We start from the raw sequence: 27,068 nt of genomic DNA on the forward strand, positions 1-27,068 counted from the left end.
CTCTGTTTAGACGGTCCAAAATCCAGTTAATTAAATTTTACATTTTACAAGAAAATTGTTTAAAATTTTTTTTAATGACCATAAGTAAATTGAGGATTGCCATGTATCATTATATTTTATTTCCCCAGATGTGAGAATTTCCTCCAGAAATTCCATAATAATATTTTTTGCCCTTTTTTCTATTGGCATGGCAAAAAATTAACAACCCTTTCTCTCCCCCTCCCCCTTTCTATGCTTCGTGCTGCCATATGAGGTATACAGTGTTTGCTGGTAAAGTGAATTTATCTTATATCTCTTGTTTCGCAGAACTAAACTTGGGGCTTTGAATTTTTTGAGACTCATCCATGGTTGACGAGCTCTAAGTCACACAATCTGAACTTTCATTTTTATAATTGCTGCTTTCCTTTTATTCAATTTATTGTGTTTTTTCCTTTACTTAATATATTGCTGTTTTCGCGTGTAGTAAGTCAAAAGTTTTTTAAAATAATATTATGATATTAATGATTAATTTTATAAAGGCTCTATTTAGAAATAAAAGGTGTTAAGTAGAGCTCTCCCTCGATAGCTCTCTTAGAGTAACTTTTTGGAAGTTCTACAACTTTCTACTTACTAAACAGAAGTGCTACCAGTAGTAGAAAAGGCTATCGGAATTGTTTCATTTGTAACTTCCACTGTAACTGTCCTCAGTGATGGGGAAACGTGATCTCCTAAAATATATTTAAAAAATCATTAGTCTTCACACATCAATGCAACCTCTTTTAAAATGATAATTAAGTGTGTGTTTAAGTGTAATAAGAAATACGTTTGATTGAGAGTCATGATCTGTTAGATCAACGTAAGAAAACAAAATTTTCAGATATGACTGCACATAATAAATTTGATGACAACTATATTATGACAGTCGAAATTATCAGAAATTTGATGGAAGGAGAGATTTTTAAAATCTCCGCAAAACAAATTTATTGTTCGTAGTTTTTGAGAGCAATATTTCAAATAGAAATATTAAAACTAAATAACTTCATTTTAAACAAATTTGAGTTTTCTAAAAACTCTCTAGCTACTAAATACATTCGAATTATATCTCATTTAACAAATACTGATTTAAAACTGTAATTTTGAATAGAAAATAAATAAATAACATAAATAAATTGAAAAAAAAAATGTTGCAGGCAAATTAAAGTTGCCCTGTTGCACCATTGATTTCTTACTGGTGGAATAATGGTAGGTGTACTAGTCCTCAAAACAAAATTCGTCAAAATGTCCCAAGTTAGGATACTGTACCAACTATGGGCACTTAACTAGTTCCAGTTCAGGCGGAAATAAGGCGGCAGATTTCAGGTCTGCTTGGGGGGGGGGGGGTAATAAGGGCGTGGAGCTAAGTTCGGCCTCGAATAGAGATTGTTTCTAATGTGGAACTGCCAGAATTGAATGCAAATACCTTTATGCAGAAACCATTTTTGTGAATCTTAAATTTTGTTTAAAATCTAATTTAGAGTCCAAAAAGGAGTAAAACAGGCATTTCAAACAATGATTTAATTCTTTAAGATACATACCTTTAATACGATCATCAGTTATCAGCCACAACAATGTTAATATGCGCAGAACAAAGTTAATTAAGGAAATGTGAGCCACAATTTCTAATTGCATTTTGAAATGAAAGGAATGAAAAAGAATAGCTTTGTTCAATTCGTTGTTCCCGTTTTGAAACGGAAGACTTCATTTCCGAAAACGAAACGGAAATGTAGATAAAATTATGATATCCAGGCTTGGCGTTTGACAAATCACTTTGACGTCTGCAGTAGTCATTTAGCATGTTTTTGAACAACATGTGCCTCAACTGCAGTGTTTTGAAGTCAAAAATCTTTTTGTTTAAAATACTAGCCTTTATCGATAAACTAAGCTTCTTGAGCAAGGACTTATGTAAGGGGAGTGCCGAAGGTGCTCCGGTGTCATCAACAAAAATGTAAAACTACTCAATGTGAATAAATATTTTATTATTTTTGTTTATCTCTAGTTTCGCCGACATTTAAAATTTCCTCCCCCTTTAATGTATCAAAAGGAATGATCGAAACTAAAAAAAAGTGGGTTGGGGATTTCGTGTCTGTAAAACGGGGGGGGGGGGGACGCCAATATTCTCAAACTTAAATTTGGAAAGTATTTTATACACTTTGGCTTGGACCCCTTCGGACATAAATTCCTATATACGCTGCTGTCAAATCGCAATCATGAGGGAGAGTGATAGGAAAAAAAAGCTGGAAAATATCTGAAAGAAGTTTGAAATCGCCTACGAAATTAGGAGGGAAATATATTTCTGAAGAAAGACAATCACATTTGTAGATGATTCCACTTTAATAGATTTATCAGTTGCTACACAAAACACTCTACAAAGACCACAAATACGTTAGATCCTTGGTTCACTATAGGAACTTTATGAAGAACGTGGACTCTACTTTCATATTATGTAATTAAATTTTGAAGACTTTCCGAAAAAATAAATAATTAATATTTTTTGGCTTGGTAACGGAAACACCTTATGAGATACGTACGTTACTAAAACAATAGTACTTAAAAATCGTTTTTGTTTTACTTTGCTTACATACGTTTCTTTGATGTCATTTTCTTTGCACACGCTTGCTTTGTGGCACTTACAAAAAGGAGAAGTTGGATTGTGAAAATTCGTCCATTTAATATGGACGAATTGTAGGACATTTATTGTAGAGATATTTATTTCTTTTAGTCTTATGCGTAATTTTTTCTTCGAAGAATTCTGAAAATTACGGTATGCATTTCAATAACCTAAAAACTTTTGAGGACTACCCTGTGCTCATGTTTGAAGCTTTAATTACTTTCACGAATTTTGTTAGCTTCATATAGATGCAAAGAGAATCAACTCCTGAGTTCAGATAACTATTGTTTTCGACCTTTAGAACCTAGTAGCTTTAGAACCCTTATTTTAGCTAGAAAATTCACTTACCCAATATAACCGTCCAGGATTTAATGACAGCTTCCGGCCCATGTCCCGCAGAGGTCTCGGCAGAAACTCCAATCTTGTACTCTGTACTGGGGTGCAAGTTCGAGAGACTTGATTCCGTGGTGTTACCGTTCACTTCCAACCACAATAATGTGAATGGAGTGCTATTGAAGGCTGGATCCAGAGTCAAGATCGGCTTGTAAGTAATCTGGAAAAGGAAGAAAGAAAAACTGATGTCAACCAACAGAATGCTTGGGTCTATCAATAGAGCTATTTCAAACAAGTCTAAGAAGGTTCTTCTGCCTTTATATATATAAGTTTGGTAAGACCTTATTTGGAGTATACTTTTCAGTTTTGATCTTATCTCAATTAAAGATATTTCTTTTTTGGAAAGGGTTCAAAAAAAGGCTACTAGGCTAGTAAGGGGACATTCAGGTTTAGATTACAATACCAGATGCCTTAGCTTCGAGCAAAAGAGATTAGAAGAGGACATGATTTAGTTGTTTAAATTTATCAAACTGGAAGACGTGAAGGTGTTAAATTTTTGCACGGAAAGCAGGACGAGGAGTCATTGTTTTAAGCTTCTCAAATCTCAGGCTAACCTGTAAATTAGGAAAAATTACTAATTTAGTAGGGTTGTGGGCATTTGGAAGAGCTTACCGGAAAAAGCTGTAATGAGCAAGGGGTAGATACCTTTAAAAGGACATTTTGATCTTCTTTAGGACTAATAAATTGACTCGGACCAGCCAAGTTGGACCCAGTGTCTTTTGCTGGTCGTCACATTTGTATCTGCATTGTAACTGTTTCGGTTGTTGAATTTTTATCCGCACCAAGTAGTGTTGGAATACGGTGTTGAGTTTAGTTTCAACGAGGATAAAGTCTACCAGTTAAAATTCTATTTATGTTTCAACTCATTTAACTTTTAATTTTGATATCGGGCGATAACAATAAGAATAATCATAGAGTAATCGTCTGGCCCTGAAATTAAGCCAAGAGACCATGAAAAAAATCTGGAAACAAAGGTATGATTATATACCAAAGGTATGTCACAATATGAGTGAAACTTACAGAAAATATTTGACTATGTGAACTCATATTCCTATGTTTCTTCTGAGGTACTGCATGTTGTGACTGAGATAAACAAACAAAAACCAGTTTGGATACAAATGACATATTTTTCCTTGTAAAAATTTTTTTTAACTAAGCGTGCATGTGCATCTCTTAAATTAACATTTATTTAAAAACGTTTTTTGCTTTTAGATTCTGGTGCACTTGACTGTTGCTCTTCTATCAATCTCCTTTTTAACAGCAGTATTTGAAGTTAAAAAGGTATTGAAAAATCATCACGCCTCATATTTTTCCATTAAAAAAAAGGTTTTATTTAAAAAATATTTAGAAAGAAATGAAATAAATAAAATGAAATATTATGAGGGAAAGGTGCTTTTCCCACTCAAGGAAGCTACTTTAAGAGACATAACACTTTGCAGATTTTAGTGCGATCCCCTTTTATGGCATCCAGTCTTTCATGTGTCATCAGTACGGCATAAGTAATGAGGGAAAGATATTGCAAAAAATAAATAAATATCTTTACATTATAAGTTAACTCCTTTATTATGGGAGAAATAAGAATTTTGTTTTATGTCAAAACTATTACCATCCTTTCCCCTAGATGTTAAATTCTAATTAGAGGTTTAAATATGTTAATCATGAATTCAACTTATTAATCTTACCTTATAGTTGAGTATGATTCCATTAGTTTCTTTCGGTGGACTCCAGGAAATATTTATAGTGTTCAGTCCATTTTCAGAAGCGGAAATTGCAGACGGTTCATTCGGGACTGAAAAGAAAGGTAATTAACGTCTTCTATAGATAGCTACAAAACAACATTAACAGTAAAATAAAACATTTTATAAGCTGTACTTAGGCTTAGACTTGCCAGTACTTAGACCGACCAGACAATTTCATTTTCAAAAATGTACAATCACTGAAAACTAGCCTTTGGCATATTATAGTAAAAAGTATAGTTAAGCGGATTTATGCAATAATTTTTAAGATAACTATTACGGTTCTACTTCAGGTTTTTTGAGCAGTTAAAAAAAAAGTGCACCAACAACACCCCCGACCAGTAGGCGAACTTTGCATTTTCTAGTAGCTTTCTTTTTGGAATTGTACGGAAGGAAGTACTGCAGCCAATTAGTCTAAGATAAAACGTTTGAAATCTTATGTAAAAAAATTGAAAAAAAAAATTTTTTGAGCAGTACCATCTGTTTATTTACAGATCGCTTTTTCCTGAATCGACATCTTTACTGAAAGTTAGTGGCGAACTTTTCAAAACACAAACATCCATTCTTCTTGAAATTGGATAAATTTAGGTTGTTTTTTTGTTTTTTCTTTCTTTTTTCAGTTTTGCGTCATTACAAAAATACGAAACTAAAATGATTCGATGATTTTTATCGCATAGAAATATTTATGGAATTCAAAATTTTGCTTTCAACAATATTGAAACTTCTAATCAAGTATAAAATTAAATGTCTTTAGACGAGAACTATACCCTGATGACAGAAAAAGTTTTGAAAGGTAAAAAGCATTTTTGAGCAATCATTTTTTGTGTATTTTTCTTACTAATCAAGGCATAAAAATAAATTTGAAGAAAACACTTCTCTAAGGTAATTGCAACACGGTGTAAAAATAGACTTCTCGGAGAATGAAATAATAAAGCTAAATTTAGGAAAACATATGCGAAGCAAAAGAGTTTAAAATATCCTCTTAATGCACAAATCCGTAAAATACTCACACAACCGCTGTTATTTTGGCTACTCAGTTTTTTAGTAAAACAAAAAAACATAATTAAAAATGTCAAAATTCATGTCCCCTCCATGCAAAGTGAAAAGTCAGAACAGCATTTCAACTGTTTGGTATTTTACTTTAATGAATGTTATGAAAAATGCTCAATGTATCTTCAAACACATTTTTCGGAATATAAAAAAGCTTCGGGTATTTATTTGAATTCAAAACAGAGAGTCCATCACATAAAGAGTACTGGGCCATCCCACTGTCACGTGAAAGACAATCAGACACTATAATTTCCCCACCATTTTGTTATAGATATTAATAACTTAATTAAACAGGAGTAAGTACATTTGTTAATCTTTACACTAGATATTGAAATACTCCTGACACATATGTATTTTTATTAAATATTTTTTTATTCAAAATTTAATTTATTTGTATGCGTCACGTGCAAGACATCCAAAATCAACCTTCAGATTAAAAAAATTACAAATGGATAGAAAAGCTTACAGGGAAACTGAAAATGAAATTGAAATTTTGTGGTGATTGTGGGAGGGGGGGGGGAGACAAGATTTTGAAACAGCGGACATTCAGGGACTTGAAACTAGAAAATGGACTTTTAAGGAAAAAATGACCAGTTGGAAACCCTGATATTACTCGACTATTTCATATTATTTATTACCACCCACACCCCTTCCAACGCAGTACAAAAAACAAAAATTAGCGAAAAAAATAATAAATCTTGCAACTTCAGACATAAAAAAGATTTTATCAACTTACATAATATGTCTACTTCCGTTTTCGTTCTTTGCGTTGTAAACCTATTCAATACAAAGCGTTAATAGTGCAAAAACTTCTCAACTAACACAGCAATTACATAGTTACAGCCAAAAGAAAAGGCATTCTGGTTCGATTTAATTTGTGTAATACGGAACATACCCGAATAGGGTACGGAGAGTAAAATTCATGTTTGGAAAAACGCACGGAAATATGTCTGAAAAGATTTAATGCAAATATACGGTCTATGTATTGAAAACGAAATAGTGTTTCGATATTAAAAGCAGAAACCAATCGATACTGAGAAAGAAAATGTATAATCCACAATAGGCATACCGATATAACGCAGAGCGCAACTAATAGAATGACAAGATGCTTGAAGAACTTTGTTAAAAAGGAACTGATTTCAAAACCTTCTGAGAGGTGGTCACGGGTATTTTGCGCATAAAATAAAGTTAAGAAAAAGTTGCCTAGGAAAGAAATTAAAAGCAACAGTTGCATATAAAACAAAGTGCAACAAAAATTCAGTTCATGAGATTAAATAATAGCAAAGCTTCATCTTCAAAAAGGAAAAAGAAATAACAAAGTCAAATTTGTTTAGTAAAGGCACTATAGTTGGGACAAACCTAACGAAACAGCATCGTAATTCCGTGATTAGGGTCTGCTTAGCCTTTACCATGCTTCCAGTTTAGGTTCGCCCTAACTATAGAGGAATTTAATTCGCTTAATAGTGGACGATTGCTTCTAATTGTAGAGATACGAAAATATGCGACACATTTTCGAAACAAAAATGAGTTGCTAAATTTTATCAATAAAATCTGTATAATCTACAAAAGGAATAAAAATATTGTAAAGTGTTACCTCCATCCAATGTTCTCACAGGGACTGGGCTAGAAAATTCACCCCAACCAGCAGAAGTAGATGCTTGAATCTAAAAATGCAAAAAAATAGGTTTCTTAAGTATTGCGAAAGGAAAAAATACTATTGTAATAGACTTGCGTTAAGAAGTTCGTAACAAACAAATTTGTAGCAGCATTGTAAAAAAATATACGTATGGTCATGTACGTAAACTCTGTGATAGCATGTTGCAATAGTAATTTAAAAAAAAAAATGCACATGAAATCCAAACTTTTGGCGAAACTTATAATGGAAAGTAATTTAATCATCATTATCTTCTTCTTCTTCAAGGATTAGCCATATAGCCTGTTCCGGCTTCAAGGTCGCCCCACCGCTTCCTGGTCCTACCACGGTCTCGCGTGCCCCTTGGTCTGTAATAAAAGGCAGCTCTTGGAAGTTTCCCTCGTGCCATACGTCGAACATGGTTTTTCCAATCGTTACGATATTCCGTAATTTTTCAATGAGGCTGAATATCTAATTCCGTTCGAATAGATTCATTGCTTAAAGATTTTAATACCTTCAATTAACTGCACTAAAAGCATATTGCAAGGTATTGCAACTTAGGCCTTCCAATACAAGAGGTGGTTAGTTGAATTAACTTTTCTTCGAAAAACTTGCCTGTCAACTTGCTGACTGGCCTTTTTTTCTTGTGTTTACCCAAGGCAACTCAGCTGAATCAACTTTCCTTCTTGAAAGAAAAGGTGGCATAAAACAAATATTTTCATGTCTAATACCACCGGACTAAGCCGAATTTATTCGAGCAGTTGCTGTTAAAACTGAACCGAGTTGACTCAACTAGTTTACTCATGTGTAGAGCAAACGTTTAGCAATTTTCTTTTTCTTGATTCAACTCTTCGGGAAGAGAATGGTTGCGGCATATGTGCCTGGCGTGCCTGAAAAGTTGACTGTCGTTTAAAGGTTGCCTTCACTTTTCTACCATGTTTATACTTCCTAATAACCGCCCGTTCGGAAGTTGATTCAACTAAGTTGCCTCGTGTAAAGGAGATCTAGACTACTTCAACATACACTGCCGGAAAATGAAGGAAGTCTCAATCTTTAAATGTATGACTTCCATAAAATTGTTCTTCAGCACAGAATTTTGATGAAGACTTTTCAAAAGCAGCTGTTTATGCTATTCAAATTAGCAATTAATCATTTGTATATTATTATTTTTTTTTTTGAAAAGTACTTACTTTGATGAAAAAATCCGTGGCTGGATTGAGGCCGACGACAAGTGTCTTCAAGATTTGTCCATCCTCTTTGGAGACGCCGTAGGTGATGTCTGCGATAAGACGAGATTGGCTGTGGTCCCAGAGCTGCAGTCGATACCGGATGATTTCCCCGTTTTTTATTTCAGGTTCCGACCATGCGATCTCTAATCTATCCGGAAACGCTGCTGTCAGGAACGGATGTCGAGGAGGTCCGGGTACTATAATTGATTTCATTAACAATGTAAGAAATGAATTAAGAGTATCACTAAGGTTGTCGAAATTAATAAGCCGGAGCATGCGCTCATATATCTACAGATTTAATAACTAAAACTGAGTTCGGTTGTAACTGTGACAATAATTAAAGCAATATTTTTTTTTCAGTGCTTATTTCACTATTTAATTTATTTTCGACATATTTTGCATTCAGGGACATTTTCACAATACAATAAGCTTTCTTCCATGTCTTAATCATTTTCTTTTTTTACTTTTAAGGAAAAGTAGGTTAAAAATTATGTTTTCAAATTTCACAAGAATGATATGATGACTATTTCGGTTAAATCTTTTTTAAAAAATACCACAAAACGATAGAAAGAAGTTGCAATGGGGTTATTTCCATCAGTGAAAAGTACTACTTTTAGTCTGAAATTGATAGAGTAAGCAAAAAAAAAAATAAATAAATAAATAGATAAAATAAAATAGAATAACATGGACCCAGAAAATACTTTCATTTTCCCAACATTTATTTTTTAATTATTTTTTTTAAATGTCCAATTTTTCAAACAAGGCGTGGTGTTGATGACGTCACAAATGATGCTCTTTGACGCATCTTTCTATCACGTTTCCACGTTATGATAATCAAGGAGCGAATTAAAATTGCGCTCTACGCTTGCTATCAACCATGTCGTTGCCAATACACGTGAATATAGATGCGAATTAAATATTTTGCACTGTGAATGGCAACATTGAATGCCATTTCATCATTTGTGATGTCATCGGCAGAAGCGTGAAACAATAAAAGCGCACCGATTTAAATTATTTTTAAAAAATATTAACTCTAAGCAAATTATTTGAAAAATAGTCCGATCCTATGTTTTTAAGCATGTTCTTTCAGAAAAAAATACTTTTAAAATTTTGGAAACGACCCCATTTAAAATATTTATGTTTACTATAATGTTTATATTTAAACTCCCCTTAGCTTTCCTGATTACTCTTTTACTTCAAAGTCGAAAGAAAACTACTATTTCTGCTATAATTATATATATAACGTACTGTAGTTATTATTGTTAATTTGAGTGTTATTAGCACTTTTTATGATTTTGGATTTCATTAATAATTTGAACATTATTACGATTATTTTCATTTGCATAAAAATTATCACTAATTGGATAATTAGGTTTTTTCCGTCAATATTATGTTGTATAATATTGCTACTATTTATTATTTTTATCAGCCATGTTATAGTAATAATTTTGTTCTTTCTTTTTCATAGATTAGAAAGTATTTCATCGAAAATATGTTTCTTTGATAAAAATGCATTTTTAAAAAATTTATGTGTTATTATTATGACTTTCTTTTAACATCATCCCTACCGACATTCTTTCGAATGAGCGCTGTAAAAGAAGTTTCACTGCAAAGGCAGGTTCAATACAGAGAAAATAACCACTTTAATCTTTACGGTAGAGGCGGTAGAGAATGTGCGGTTGTTTTCTCTGTATTGAGCCTTCCCTTGCAGTGACGTCCTTTTTACAGATTGCAGTGGGATGCTTGAGAGGAAGTACAGTCGGACCTCCATATATCGAACTTCCACATGTCGAAATTTTCGATGTATCGAAATCTCAGCACATTTCCATGTTCATTACATAGAAAATTTGTTTCTATATATCGAAAAAATCTCTATATATCGAAATTTTTCTCGAGACATTCATGGATTTTTTTTCCACTTTAGACTGTTTGTCTCATGAGAAATGATGGTTAGGGAGAAAATTATGTTCACTAAAGGTTGCTATGAAACTCATAAGGAATCAGGGGTTGAGGGGTGTGAAGATAGGTCGTTGTTTCGTTATGGAGTTCTTAAATTCCTTCAAGTTTATTTCAAATCTTAGTTGTAACCAGTAACACTGTAAAATCAGTTTCAAGCTATCCCTTTTGTCTGTTGATTATCATTTTTAGTCTTTTTAGCTTCAGTAAAAATCATTCAGGTTAAGTTGTTTTTACTTTTCTCTCGATTACATTGTCAAAACGAAAATACCCTAATGCTGCGGATCAAGTTGAATTGTTGAAGAATGAAGATGCATAAAGGCCCAAAAGTGTAATTTCTGTTAATTTTTTAATTCTTAACTTTCGTTTAATCCGATGCTCGTATAAATTAGAAATTGGGTTTCATACACGAAAATTAGCTTTAATTTTAATGTTTTAGGAGAGTTTTGTGATAAAAACAGATTGTTTCTATGTATCGAAATTTCTATACATCGAATTTTTTTCCGGCAATTTGCTACTTTGATATATGGAGGTCCGAAAACTGCTATTACAAGCACCAGTAAGGGCAGAGATTTGATATTGGCCATAAGTTATAGTCACAATTTTGGCAGCACCTTTTTCTTGCCCTAGAATTGACCACTTTGTGATCGGCAGTCCAATAGTTAAATGGTAAATGATCTTGATATCTCAACAAAGACTATGAGTTAGGAATATTTCCCCATTGAGGACATTCAAAGCGTGCTTCCTCACATCTGCTACATGATCTTATCGAATATAAAAAATGCAGAAATTGTTTAAGTATTATTAAAATAAAAAATAGAAACGAGTGGAATTTATTGTAAAGAAAACTTAGTAACTTGAAATAATGTCAGCAGTAATGCTCTTATGGTGCGGGAAAAGATTATTGTGTATGCTAATTAAGAAAAAATGAAGTTAAACATGAAAAGGTAGGGGGTTCGGGTTTTACTTTTGGGGTACAACTACCATAAAAAATCGATAATTTGAAAATCTTTAATGTAGGATACGTATTGGATTTTAAAAAAAATAACTATTGCTTATCCCAAGATTGGAGTAAACTGCCGAAGTGCTAACGTTTACAAATTATTATTTTTTAAAGTAAAAAGCAGCTTTTCAAAAGGAAAATTATTTCTTTCTTTTACTAATCACAAAAGTATATTGTTGATGAAATAGTTGATTAAAAATAAATCCAATGTTGCATTTATACATAAAGTAAAAGTAAAAACTATTCAAACCCCTGTACTATAAATCACTACCATACTTAATTTAAGCTAATTGCTCTATAATACAAAATTGGATCATTTTGCTCAATTGATTAGTAATATATGGGAAAAAGAACGTTAATGGGGAATTAAAAAAACCGTAATAACTACATTCTCTAAAATATTAATTGGGAAGCGTTTTAATTCGTACCTTCCTCAGAAGTTCTATGGAAAAGCATATCTGACAAAGGTCCTCCTCCAAACTTTGTGACTCCATTGACCCTAAATCCATATTCTGTGTAAGGAAGCAGGTTCTCCAACTTAATCTTTAGTCCTATAACACGAATATGCTTATTGTCATGAATAAAATAAAGCATAAAACATTTAAAAATAAATTAGTGGCTCAGAGTTCACAAGATCTAATGATGTGTTGAAAATAACTGTTTTAAAATATGAAACGGAGTTAAACACGAGCTCCCTTCCTGGAATGCTCATTCGTTAACTTTGTGAAGTTTATGATTAAAAACAGAACTCTATATTTTAAAAAAGAGAGAAGAATGAAATTAGTAAATGCTGCTCAGTGCTTTTCCCGAAGCAGAATTTATTGAAAAAAAAATTAATCACCCACTTTACATAAGTACAACAAAATTCATTTTAAAATTATTTTAAAACAATATTTGATCTCTTATTTAGGAACATTCAAAATAATTTCCCTGATGCAATTGAAAACATCAGAGAAAAACTAAGAGAAAACATTTCAAGGGGTACCCTGAACCGTTAGACAAAGTTAAAGATAACAGCATTTTCAGTCAGAATATTTCTAAGAATTTATTTTAGTTTGTCAATATACTTGGCAATTTTTGAAGTGAATTGAAATAGTGTTGGAATGAGTTATTAAGAAAGAAAATTTACACTGAGAGTTCTTAATTTAAGGAATTAGTCAAAAACGAAGTTGTTTAATTTCATGAAAAGAGCTTTAAGTATTAGATTTGGCACAATTAAATGCTTGTTAAGCTGTATGAAGAAAAATGTGATAACTTTTGAGCCGTAAGCGAAAACTATTTTAAGTCTTTGGGATTTGAATTTAGAGCAGGAAGTAATTTTTTCCTTTTATCTATTTTTCTTTTTCAGCATGAGCATTATTGTTGTTATTTTCGGGTGAAAATGTCGAAACACAGCGTTTCTGAGAGTACATCGATAGACAACGCCTATTGGGACATGTAGCCCGATAGCTGTTTAAAGGAAATTTATGGGCGAGGACAAGCTGCAGACAACTTATCCATGTGTTATACCAATCAAAAATTTACCAAATGACGATTTATCAAAATTAGAGGGGGAAAATGATAACATCCCTGCTATCCAAAGTAATTCCAAAACTAAAAGATGTGGCTCATGAAGGGCGAATCACGACCTCATCAGACTCATAAAGTGGTTGAAGGCATGGAAGATCACTTTGGAGAATCCATGTTCGCTATAAGCCACTCCGAAACTAATGGAATGAGTATTGCTTTGCCGCTTCACTCTCCGGATATCGACTCCTGTGACTCAACTTTGCGAGACCTTTTAAAGAAATAGTTTACGAAAATTACCTCAAACTATCTCTGGGCTCAAAACTACCGTTCAGGAGGTCATGCGTCTACACTCCAGCGAGTTCTGCAGAAGTTTACTATTTATCTACGTCATCATAGTCATTAATGGTAAACATATTGAGCACGTCATAAACTAAATTCTACTATCTGTAGCTATTTTCAACATTTACGTACAACTTTTGAGCTCGTTAGTTTTTGAAAATTTTATTTTTTATTTCTCACAGAACAGCAATTGTCACATCATGTTTGTTATGTATACCAAAGTATACAAAATGTGTGCCCCTTTGTATACCAAAGTATACAAAAAAATTTAAGCATCAGAACCTCGATATACTGAAGTGAATGGAGCCGGACCTCCTTCAGTTTCTCGAAAATTCCGGAAAAAAGAGGTACTGAAAGAGACAGCAGAAACTTAACTGTGGGTATTAGCATGCTCAAATTTACAAAATGTCTACTACTTATGAAGTTGTTAACTATATAACTATAATAATAAGCAGACTGGTTCTATAAACGTCAAACTAGTCAGAAAATGCAATGAAAATTAATAAGACATAATATAGGAAGCGTTAAACTTCATTTTGTAGTTTTTAACATAATCCACTGTATTCTTCATTTATATCTTTAAACATAATACGGAGTTAAAAAATAGTTATTTAACACAACAGTACTTTACTTTCACATTCAACCGCTTCGAAATTTAATGGAAATTTGAAAAATGCAATTATTTTGTGATTCAAAAATTTACTGAAAGATTTATGAAAAAAAAAAAACAGAAGTGATTGAAATGCCTGCGCCTTTGCGCCTGCAGTCGACATGGCTGCCTCAGGTTATCTTAAAGTAATGTTGTTTACTTGTCAAAAAAATAAAAATAAAAATAAAAATAAAAACAAAAATTCAAATAATATTCAAAATTAATTTGAATTTTTGGCAGTTTGAATTCAAATTATGTTTTTCGCAATCACGAGCGTGTGTGTGAATGAATGCGCGTGTGTTTTTGTGTAGACGCATGTGTGTAGTTGCGTGTTGTGTATGCAGAGCTGTGTGTGTACGCGTATGTGTGTGTGTAGGCGTTCGTGTGTGTGTGTGTATGTAGGCATATGTGTGTCTGTGTGCAGGCATGAGTGTGTGTATGTGTGTGAGCGTGCGTGTGTTTAGGACATGGACGCCTCCGACCAGGAGAACCGGATAACTCAGGCCCAGAGCAGCCGCGCATGCAGAGGACGGTGGGCGGTGGTGCTGCTGGTCCAAGCTTAAAGAGGAACCGGACATCAAAGACGGTCAAGTGAGGACAACAAGCAATCGTGATTGCTCAAAAAAAAAAAGAAGAAAAGAATTAAATAAATAAATAAGTACATAAGACTCAATAAACCATCTTCAATTAAACGAAGTTTCGGTTAAAAGAATTTCGAATAATCGAGGTTTTACTGTTCATGAAAAGAACATGCATTCATTACCTTCTACAACGTGCAGCGTGTCGTTGTGTGAAGGAAGGTCGCCGGATCGCTTTCTGCGAACCAAGTAGACTGGATTCACTTCCTCAGTTTTGACCAGCAAGTATTCATAATGAGTGATGATTCCGTTGGCAAATTCACAGGGGATAGGATCCCATTCGAATTCTAAAGACCGACTCGTGTGTGACGACACGCGAACATTCGGTGGAGGCTTAGCAGGACCTGCAATTATAACAAGTGAACTAATAAGTTCTCTTTGGTTTTGTTATAAGGGAAAACATTTAGTTAAGCAAAGAAAGTCAGCTTTTTGAAAGATTCATTCAATCAGTTGAACTCTTTAAATAAAAAAGAAATAATGCAAAGAGCTACGAAAAGCAGAATTACCTATTGGGCGACGACGCGACATGTGAATTGTCGTGTGTGACCACACGAGAACATTCTGTGGGGACGTGTCGCATTTATTATGAAAACTATCGGTACCCGCACGGCCCTGCCCGTGGTATAAAATTAAAAGGCCGTTTGGTTTGCCTGTACAACGAAAATAATCCAAATATTCCGAAAGTTGCAAACAGTTACATACGATTGATATAAATGTCACGAAATGTATCGGGAAGCTTTGAAATTGCAGTTTTTCAAAGCGTTTCTCTTCCTTTTATTTTTTCAAAGCCTTTTTTTTTTTTGAAAGCAAAATATCAAGGTTATAAATGGAAGCTTCCATATAATAGTAATTTTAAAAAATACATTTTCAAATTTGTTTGAAAATAAATACTTTTAGAGAATAAAATTTTTCAAATTTGTCATTGCAAACGAGGGATTAAACTTTTATTGTGCTCTTCTCATGGTGAATGCATTCTGTGTATCTTAGATTACATTAGATTAAGGAGACTCGGAAAAAATGCTTATTTTTTACCTGACTCTGCAGTAACTGCTAAGGCATAAACAGCGTCACCTTCACCTGCCGATGTTTTTGCTTGGACTGTCACATTGTACGTCGAGTACGGATATAAATTTTGGAGAGTAATCTGAAAACATAAAACAATAAGTACGAACAATGTATGAATATTTTTCGGTATAAAATTACATAGCTTCTTGTTTTATGAATGTTAGTTATGAATTTAAATACAGCACAATATTTTGCTTCGAAAAAAGCATTGAAAGCAAGTGAATGCTACAACTCTCTCCGAATCTCTATAGTAACTCTAAAGTATGATTTCGGATTCCAATGAGAATGTAAACAAAAGTTTAAACTATGAAGTTAAAGTTTGCTGATCTCTAAAAATATGTTCATTGGAAGAAACAAAGGAGTTGATGAAGTGATCCACACAACGCGTTTAAAAAAAAGTTAAAGGTAAACCAGTTCAAAAAATGTATCTCTTTCGTAAAGCATAAAGAAGTAGACACAGCAAATAGGGGGACACTCATAAGTCACGTGAGCAGAACCTTAAAATACAATATTTCCATGTAGAGATATAAGAATGAGCAACTGGGGCCCGAATCTCTTATGGCCGATACGTCGGAGCTGAAAGATTCTTGTTACGTGATCTATCTTTCTGGGTCACTTCTACAACTGAGAGGGATCCGAGACAGCTCCATTTATATCTTATCTTGGAGCTTTCTGGCGACAGGTATGTCCCACGGTCGTCTTTCAAAAATGTTCCTGATGCCTTTTATAACATTTTGTTTTTAAATCTTAAATGTAGTTTTTAACGGATTTAATGAAACATTTCAAACAGACCTGTTTCTGAACTATCCGCAGAACTTATTGGCAAAAAAAAAGCAAGAAATATTTAAACGTACCTCCGTGTCTTCTGAGTGCATTTGTCGCACGGCAGGATCAATCGTAGGCTTCGCGTCTCCACATTGTCCTCGATCCACTAGCACATAAGTGACAACATACCCTTTAATAGCACCATTCACTTCAGATGGAGCTTCCCAGGAGACTAGTAACAGATCTGGCTGCGTCTCCACAGCTTGGCACTCTAGGTCAGTCACTGGGCCTGGTACTACATGTAAACAAAAGAGTGTTTCGAAAATGAAACTCCAATTTCAGCTTTCTCATATTCAACATTTTTCTACTAACTGCGCCATTTTTGTAAAAACAGTCGAAACTTTGTACTAAGAAATGACTAAAAATACACAGCGTTAATAAAAAGGCAAATAAAAACTTTAAAAGAATTTTAAAAACTCAGCCAACAACTGCTTCGTGGCTATCAAGATAAGCCTCTTCACCAGTGTGTAAAATATAGTTTCACGATAAACCAAAACAGAGTTCACTTGGTCTATGTTTGGTTATCGTGAACCTAGTTTTTATGCACTGATGAATGCTTGTTTTGATAACCTCGAAGTAGCTGTGTTCTGGGTTTTGTGAATTCTTTATAACGCTTTCATTTGTAATTTTATCTAGGTTGTTTCGCTTTACTGTGTAAATTTTTATTCGTCAAATCCAACTTTTTGTTTTAATTATTATGTTAAAAATCATCATTATGTATCATCGCTTAGAAATATTTCTTAGACATTATCAGCCGAAGAAACTCGAGAAAATGTTTCTAAAACAGTCTCGGTAACTATGAAGAAGTCCTAATATCCGTTTCAAGAAGAGATACAATATTCGAAGTTCTAGCAGTTAAAATGTTTGTTGCTATACTGAAATCCAGAAAATCACCTGAAATTTTTTTAAAAAATGTTCCAATTGTATTGAAAAAGGGATTTATAGCGTTCTGATGCCAACAAAATTCAAACAAAATTTGCAGATTTTCTCAAAAAGTACGTTTTACTTAAAACCGAATTATGTGATAAATGATCGCAAAACTAACTGTAGAAGACATGTAATCTAAGTTAGAGTTTTATCAAACGGTCAATGATCTACACTGATTAACGTTTTCAGGCACGCTATGTTGCTTCTGTTTAGCCATGACGTTAAATCGGGGTTCGGCTATCAACACTAAATGAAGTAGCAATCACTGATGGATTTTCCCTATCTAAGCAGACAATGCTTTTATAAAACTGAAGCTCTCATTGGTCAATTTCAAAACAGCATAATATGTCAAAACCTATATTATGTGCAACTTAGATAGTGGTTATTATGTAATATCTTACCAGTTTCAGAAGTTTTTATGATAAGTTCAGCGAAATAGTGCGATTTTTCTAACGCAGTAATAGGATATAGCCGGAGGACGTAATTCGTGTTGGGGGTCAAATCAACCAATTCGACCCTGTTCTCCGTTCCACCAATCTCTCTCGTCTCCAAGATGGACTCATCAGCTTCGGGATGGTACATCAGGTAATATCCAATGAGAGAACAATGAAGCAGAATTTCTGATGGTTTCTGGAAAATTTAATCGGTCATGAAAAAGAAAAATGACACTCAGAATACTACAGTCTCACTTTTAATAAACTTTATTTCCAAAATTTCACTTGAAAACTTCCTTGCTCTTAAGGACTGAAGCTTCACACACACACAAAAAAGTATGTATTGTGCAGGTTTGCAGTTTCTAAACTGCGTTCACAGTAAATATACTAGATGAAAACAAAGAAATGCACCATTTGACGACGTTACGTGTTTGGCTTGGACAAGAACAAATTCGTGCAAAGCAGACGGCAAATGCGAATACTATTGGTTAGCTTTGTTTATTTCATCAAAAAAAAATCCCTAAAAATAGCGTTGTGGTAAACCTTCTGCTTCATATTTTCCAGGAACGCAGTATAGTGCATTCGGAAGTGCTCGGTAAAGACTCATCGTTCTGGATTTCGAAAATTGAGTTATTTAGCTCAACAAGAAAGAATGTTGTCAGAATACGCTATTGACGTCTTATAATGCACATTTTAAAATGTATGTGTAAGTTAAAACTTGTTCCTGTACTACGGGTATGCAACTGATTTTACTGTAAAAGTTTTATTACCTTCCACGTGAGAGTTACTGTGGTTTCAGAGATGGTATCAGGCAAAAATTCTTGAGGTATTCCATCAACTGTTGGTACTGAAATAAAATAAACGAAGAAAGAAATGTTAGTAACTATCATCATGAAACATAGTCGTTGACTTCAAAAATATAATTGCATACTGACATAATTTTTTGCCTGTGTTTTTGAAAACTATTCTCCATCTGGATGATTCTTTTTGACAGAGAGATCCATTCAAGAAAATGTTTTTTCACAAATTTACTTATTTCAAATCATTTTATAAATTAATTTGAATTTGTAAATTCATATCGCTCTATGCGCTTGTTGCGTTGCGTTCTTAAAATTAAAAATTGCTTTAAGCGATTTCAGAGGTGATTTAAGTGACCGTGATGTAATTTCTTCAGTCTTTGATAGCGTTAATTTGAGTCATTGAAAAAAAAATCAAACATCATTTTCAAGGTTTGTTTCATTTCTTAATAATTAAACATTAAAATTAGTTAAAAATGAATGAAATTTTATTTAAAATTCAACGTTGAAATAACTTTCTGATAATAAGTTAATCTTTTATTTCTATTAAAATAGGCAGAACATGCACTTTGCAGAAAGTTTTATGTGTCCTTTCAATTTTGAACTAATTTTTGACATTCAGCCATGCAGAAATCCCTAGATTCAGTTATTAAAAAACTTTAACCTGTTCCAGGTAGAACGGTAAGACTGACTGCACATAATATCTCAATAATATGCTTGGACGTAGCAAAGGAAGGAGGGGATAAACAAAGGATTTTAGGAAGTAGCAAAAATAATGGCTCTACGTGCGCTCGATGACACAAAAGAGACCCTCTTATATAAGTTCAATTTCTCAGAACATGTCATTCAGATATAATAAATAAAGCCAAGAACAGGCATCAGAAATTCTTTTTTGGCTGAGAAAATAATAACAATGCCTTTAAATCAGCGTTTCGCATTCCTTTACTGGCTCTTGGACAGATAAAATTTCTGGGTCCAGTGTGAGCGTTTAATTCTTTATTTCTTCCTTTAGATTTTTAGAAAAAAGCTTTACACAATAGGCACTAGAGAACTGTTACGCAAGTTAACTGTGAGATTAAGAATTATTCTAGTAAGTAACTACGAGTATTATTTACAAAAATGCTTAATGCGAAGATAATAAATTTTACTTAAGGCAAAGATAATAAAATTATTTATTATGCAAAAACAATAAACCTTTACAAAAAAATCGCAGAAAATTTTGAAAAGTAGTCACATAATTAAAAAAGTAAATATTGCATTTTTTTTTTTTTTTGTCAAACAGAATTGAATTGCTTATTGTCCTTACTTTTCCCGGTAAATACGTTTAATCTATTATTTCTGTGCGTGTGGTAGTCAACTTCTACTCCCTAATCAGTTTTTCAGTAGGAGAGACTTGAATCGAGTCCTCTCGTAGGTTCTGATAACATTTCATTAACCCTTTAAAAATAAAGACTGAAAGTAGTCCCACAAACCTCCACAATCTGTCTTAGCGATCAAGCTTGGGCTGTTGTTTCCTTCTCCACCCTTACCGAGTCTTCTGCATCTCACAGCTATTTCGTACTCGGTATTGGGTGTCAAATCTGCTATAACGATTGACAAGCCAAGGTTCCAACTATCTACTTTAACCCACTCTTCGTCTCCTTCCTTTCTGTACATTACCTGTAATATACAAATAAAAATCACCATCACCTCACACTACTATGGCTTTGGGATTGCTCTGCACGCTGCAGATGGCATGGTTCTCATCATCTCATTCAAGCCAAACTACTGGACTTGACTTTTTTGATCCCCAAGCCAAACTACTGGACTTGACTTTTTTGGTCCCCTAAAGGCGCCTTCTACAAGTAATGATAACTTTCTCTCAAAACGAAGTGCGCTTCTTCAAATGAAGCGAATAAAATCACTTAATACGATCTAGAATAACAATTTGCAATCTAAAATGCATTTCCTTGATATGAAAAAGCGTACAGCCGAGTTTTCATTCAATTAATAACTGCAGTTACATTTCAGTTTCGTTTCTTTTTCCTACTAACAGATGAGGCACTCAGAATTGCCCGATTGGGTAGAAAAATATTGTCCACAGGAAATTTTCAGTTTTTATTTTTTAAATTAACTTTGAAGTACGAAATTACTCAGGTGCTTTTTGCGGCAAATTTCGGATGTCATAAATTAGTCATGTTTAAAAACCAGACAGGTCGTGGTTATATTTAAGGTATTACAGTTCTGTAAGGAAAAGTGCACAGATTTTGACTACCTCCCCGTATTATTATGAATATTTTTCTAAGTAACAAAAGCAATTTCTTCAATCCGGGCGCAAATCATACTAAACTTGCAAATATACAATGCTCTTGTGGAGCACGTAATTTTGTGAGAAAGAAAATGCGAGGTCGCTTCATGTTATTTACAGAAGGTCTAGTTTCAGAAAAACACAGTATCAAGAGACAAATCCGAGATTTTTTCATAGCCAGATTACGTAGTCGCCATATCAAATGTATGAAGCTTATAGACAAAATTTAGACTTTTTCATTTTGCCCTTGTTCGTGTCCTTCTTCACCTGATCATATTCTCGAATATATTGGCGCTCCTGGGTAGCTGCTGTGGAGTGAGAAGAACATGAATTTGTGGAACCACTTCTGAGACATGGTATCATGGACTTGGTCTAGGTACTTTGATCCACGGGGATATGAAACAACAACAAAAAGTATGACATGAACATTACAACACACCAGTGGTTCGTTTTGATAAGGAATTCCTTCTTCAATGCGTAAAGTTAAAACAAAACAACAAATTATAAAAAATGTATCATAATGGACCCCGGATCATGTTTTTAATTGTCAGGCCGTTATTCGCTCCCTCCTCTAACTTAGAGTACCACCGATTGAAATCCTGTACAGCTATCGGGCTCCAGAATTAGCAGATCTTGTTATCAAGACTTTTGGAGGCATCTAAACATTTCGCACTCTGCACGTCATTAGACACGACAACAACAACAACATACAATGTTGTACTTTGACATACATTTTTACATTATTTGTGTTGTGTTTATGTGTTCTTTCGATTACTGCATTTTTATATTTTTATTATTATCTTAAGTTATAAACTAGTCCTAAACATAGTTCCTTTCTGGATGGTCGGAGCTAGTCAGGCTACTTTCACAGCCTTTACTCCCGTCTACTCCATTAGTGAGTTTCAAATAGATAGAGCCAAATATATACTGATGTTTCTAATTTCTTTTCTTTTCTCTTATTTGTGAAAGGAATTATGTAAAAAATTATCCCTTAATTGAAATAAATTCAATTGAATTGAAATACGATCAAGTGCTAAAAATATTTAATGTAAGCAAGGAAATTGGGCAACAGATGGTAACACATAAAATATACTTTCCAAATACTCGATTCTATCCGTTGGACTTCCACCATCATCACGTTTATATGCCCATTCACTCCATTCAACGGTCAAGGAAAAATTTGTTTTATCAACGAGATGTGGTTTTGATGCTAATCTGGGCGGATCTGGAAAAGAAAAAAATCATTTCATTCCCAAAGAGACGAAAATGTTTTCATCTCCATATTACTATTCGATAAGAAATTCAAAGAATAAAAACACAGAAAATACATAAATCAGGTATGATCCAGAATTATAGAAATATAGTTGAGTTCATTTATCTTTATCGTGACACCCTTAATACAAACAATTTTTTCACTTCACCAGCATATTTCCACAAAATGAGAGGGGATACTTCACAGATCAAGACGAACAATATTTGCTCCGGAAACCTATAATTTATTCATTTTCCATTCTAGCTGGCATTAATAATTCCCATTATTAAAGCATTATTCAAATTATAAATTGTATTGCTATTGCCCAAAACTAGCAACCTGAAGCAATTAATGTTAACGGCTTACCTATAACGGTGAGTGTCAGCAACTTCATGTCGAATCCATGTTGGTTACGCGCAGTGCATTTGAATTCAAACTCTCCAGATTTCTCAGGTTTCACTTTGGCAATAGCTTGGTACTGGTCTTTTTCCAGAGATCTAGTTCCCAAAACTAGACCGGGAAATTCACTAATGAGAAGAAAAATAATACAGTCGTAAGCACATTCAAACATAACATTGAAGATGTGAAAAGCGACTTCCCTTGCCGTTTGACAGGTAAACGGCAGTATCTACAGAAATGAGTTTTTGAGAGACATTTGAAGAAACGCGTTATGAATTCAATACTAGCAGTAGGGAAATGTTGAAATAAGACTTTTTTTCATGCTTTGGTTCAGCGGAAACCAAATAAGAAAGCTTGTACAATGAAGCTGACGTACGATTGATGACAAAAATGCAAAAAAAAATAATTAAAAATTTGCAGTTACTGCCCTTTATCTACCCACTGCAGTACAGTAATACTTTTATTGTCTTTAAGTTATTTTTTCTGGATAACAACCAAATTTTTTTTGCACGATTACACATTTGATTTACATTATTTGTGCTGCGGATGCATTAAGCTGAAACATATTTCTATGCGGCCCACCTTGTCTAGTGGTCAGAGAAGACTGACTGCAACAGGAAGGTCCCGAGTTCGAGCCCCGGTTCGGGCATGGATGTACTTTCTCTCTACTGTCCTTGTCCTTCTTTGTGTGAATGGTTGCGTACCCTATAAACAGGTCCTTATGGCATGCGTGTACTGCGAAAGTCGAACTTCATACCAAATTATGGTACAGTTGGAAAAGTGAAGCAGCGCACCCCAAATTGCCAGCCTAGCTGGAACACGACAACAACAACATCTTCCTGTGGTCTTTCTTGAATTAAATTCCATCGGACAGCAATAAGATACAGCGAGAATTAATGCTACGTATAAAGTAGAAAGAAGAAGAACAAGGTAATGAGACACAAATTACAATGAATATTGTTTGGATGTGTGCAGAAATACAAGAAGTCTCTTGAGAAGGACAATGGTTGAAACCTTTTGCATATTTATCAGCATATGCAAATAGACAACAGCAAGAGTCAAATATTGACGGGAGGGGTAAAACTTTTCTATGTGAACAGTTTTTTTCATTTTTTAAATCTTACATTCAATATTTAGATGCCCATTAATCATTACCGTTTAAGGTCGGCACCAGAATACCAATGTTCTTGGGCACACACTTCGTCTTGGCCACAAAGTTTGTTTCACAACAATTTTTGTCTTCATTCAATCTCACTTGCATTACCCTTTTTTCCTTAAAAGACTGACTTTGATCTTCAGGCCTTCACACTCCTAGATTCTTGGGGATTTCATCTATTTGCACCTAAGCTAAGCTAATAGAAAATCTCAGCATTTTTCAAGTAAAAACGCAATTTTCAGCAAATTTAATAACTTACTTCACTGATTGAAAAGCAGTTGGTTTTTTTATGAAGCCAAATAGCATATAAAAGCACAAGTTCAAAACTTCAGATGAGAAAACTAAACACATTAGAAAGAACCAAATTAATTGCTATTAGGTATACCAAATTAGATAAACTACAAAAATAAGGTAATAAATGTTTTTAAAATTAAAATTTTCACGAAAGCACCACCATTAAACGAATCCGAGCTTTTCTTCGTGAATTCATACGTAACATTCATGATCAAGAATTTATGCTTTTTTTAAAGAAAAACTACTGTGATTGATTTACTAGTACATAGTCATACCTGGAAGATATATTCATTATAGGCTCCGGAACAGCATCTGCAGTACAAGAGACAAACACCTGATGATTGACATTCACTTCATCATCACTCGCTGCGATAATCTGTGGCTCACCTGCAGTAAAAAAATATACTCGCATAAAGTCGTTTTTTAACACGCTTTTATTAGCTTCACCTAAAGCCGCTATATAGATAGGCCGACGCATCAGCTTAAGTTTAGCCATTTTGGATCGGATTTTTCATTGTTGCACTGCTAGGGTTACCACAGCAAAGTTTCGGATTTCGCCAAATTTGTCGAAAATAATATTTTATTTAATAAACAATTCACTTGCCGCTAATAATTGTTCACAGTGAACAATCACCAAACGCGATAATTCGTCAGAAAAGACAACTACTCAAATAAGCGCTCCGATCCAAAATGGCTGATCTTAAGCTGATGCGCCGGCTCGTATATGTAGGGGCCTTAGCCTCACCTGTATATTTATGTGCTATGTATCTTGTAACGGAATCTTGCACCTCAAAATTCGCCCATTTCCTGCGATCGGATTCTTTTGAAATTTTGCTTGCGACCTCAGACCCGATGACAATGCAATATTCGGTAGTCAAATACATTAATTATCGATATAATTTTAAATTTATTCCAATTTTAATCAATTTTTGCACAAATCTACTAATAAGAGGATGAAAAAATGCTCTGAAAAATTAGAATTAAATATCGATAGAAGCCTATTTTTTCTGCGTTACAAAAGTCTGTTCGAATGCTCCAAAGTAATTAGAATGTGAATTTTAATTGTTGTAAACTAATTTCATGCCAAAAGGTAGATAAGCCTTCAAATGAAAATTCATTGTTGATCACGGTCATTGTTGGACAATGATTTTATTTAAATGTATCTCAAACTTTAAAAGTAATATCAATATGATTTCCGCACACATACATTGATGAATGGTATGGGTTAGTTTTTAGTCTTTTTTTTGTGAGGGGGGGGGATTTTATGAATGCAGAAAATCTCGAATTATGTTAAAATAAATTTTTTTCGCAAAAAATTGAAACTAAAAAAAAAAGAAAAGAGAATAATAGTTTAAAAAAACTAAAAAAACACGCTTTTGTTGCAATATGAACTAAAAAGTAAAAAATATATTTTGGATATTAAGTATGATAAAATAATTGACCAAACAGTTAACTTTAATGTTAAAAAAAAGCGTGGAGGGGGGATGGTCATAACAGTTGTCTTAAATTTCTCCCCTTTGTTGTCCTAGCAAAAAACGTAAATAAGTAGCTCCCCACGTTTTTTTTTTATTATTTTATTTTTTTTTATTTTATCGTATTAAACATCAAAAATGATTTTTTACTTTTTAGTTCATATTTGCAACAAGAGTTTTTTTTTTTTTTCTTAGTTTTTTAAAAATTATTTTATCTCTTTGAATTTCTCTCACTTTTTTTGTGGTACGAATGTTCTGTACAGTTTGCCCACGGATGATATGGAATTGGCAAACGTCCAGTTAAGATGAGTCTATCGCAATGGAGGGGGGGGGAATAAAAGTTTGATGTGCGTTCTTCGTCAATTTAATGTGATCCCCATTTGCTTTAATGTACCGCTCATCTGCAAAAGCTGGCACCCCTCAAAACTATTAGATGCGTCCATTTCCGTCTGAAAACTGAATGTTTGCCTTTCCATCTCATCGGTGGTCAGACTGTATACATATATTTCTTATTTTTACAGCGTTTGTAATTTTAAATGCACCTAATCCATCAGTTTTAATTTAGTAAAGCTAGACACTTTTGCAAAAAGCATGTTTACTATTAGCAATCGTTTTAGTTATCATATTCACGTTAAAAAAGGCAAAAAATATGGTAAACTATTAAAAACACTTCTTATGAATAGAGGATAATATGTTACTCTATTATATCGCATATTGCTGCCGCTAGGCGATAAATTACGGTTGGCTATTTACCGCTGCTCCTATGAAAATAACATTGTGCCATGTAGTTTTTCCTTCAAAAATTTTATCGAAAAAGCTGTGATCTTTGTAGTAAGGTACTTTCATTTACCGTATTTGCTAGGCACTAAAATGAACTTACGCGAAGAACACTTCACAAATTGCAAACATGAAAGAATGAGAAATATACACCATTTTACCACGTTTTTTTTTCTTTCAAAAATTTTATCGAAATAGCTGTGATACTTGTAGTTAGATAAATTCATTTACCATATTTTTTATGGCGCTAAAATAAACTTCAGCGAGAAACAACTTATAAATTGCAATCATAAAAGATTGAGAAATACACACCATTATACTACGTAGTTTTTCTTTCAAAAATTTTATCAAAATAGCTATGATATTTGTAGTTAGGGGTAAATTCATTTACCGCATTTTTAAGGCACTAAAATAAACTGCGGCGAGGAACAATTCACAAATTGCAAAATATAAAAATGCGAAACACACCATTGTACCATGTAGTTTTTGTTTCAAAAATTTTATCCAAAAAGCTATGATATTGTAGTTAAGTACATTCATTTACGGTATTTCTTAGGCACTAAAATAAACTTTGAAGAGGAACAATTCAGATTGCAAACATAAAAGAATGAGAAATATACAC

At 33.5% G+C, this 27,068-nt stretch overlaps 1 protein-coding gene across 1 annotated transcript in view; it reads right to left on the minus strand.

The window, feature by feature from the left end:
- Positions 1-27,068, minus strand: part of LOC129220071 (receptor-type tyrosine-protein phosphatase T-like) — a 123,673-nt gene that overhangs the window by 67,505 nt on the left and 29,100 nt on the right. The window contains exons 12-26 of the mRNA XM_054854407.1: positions 24,473-24,584; positions 22,715-22,875; positions 22,179-22,321; positions 20,282-20,468; positions 18,783-18,859; positions 17,980-18,208; positions 16,681-16,886; positions 15,794-15,905; positions 14,887-15,105; positions 12,055-12,177; positions 8,629-8,864; positions 7,400-7,469; positions 4,702-4,808; positions 2,975-3,179; positions 611-707 (exon numbers count right to left, since the gene is read on the minus strand). Coding sequence (XP_054710382.1) covers positions 611-707; positions 2,975-3,179; positions 4,702-4,808; positions 7,400-7,469; positions 8,629-8,864; positions 12,055-12,177; positions 14,887-15,105; positions 15,794-15,905; positions 16,681-16,886; positions 17,980-18,208; positions 18,783-18,859; positions 20,282-20,468; positions 22,179-22,321; positions 22,715-22,875; positions 24,473-24,584 — 2,284 coding nt within the window. The remainder of the gene's footprint in view (positions 1-610; positions 708-2,974; positions 3,180-4,701; positions 4,809-7,399; positions 7,470-8,628; positions 8,865-12,054; positions 12,178-14,886; positions 15,106-15,793; positions 15,906-16,680; positions 16,887-17,979; positions 18,209-18,782; positions 18,860-20,281; positions 20,469-22,178; positions 22,322-22,714; positions 22,876-24,472; positions 24,585-27,068) is intronic.

This window comes from Uloborus diversus, chromosome 4, assembly GCF_026930045.1.
Source record: "Uloborus diversus isolate 005 chromosome 4, Udiv.v.3.1, whole genome shotgun sequence".
NCBI lineage: Eukaryota > Metazoa > Arthropoda > Arachnida > Araneae > Uloboridae > Uloborus > Uloborus diversus.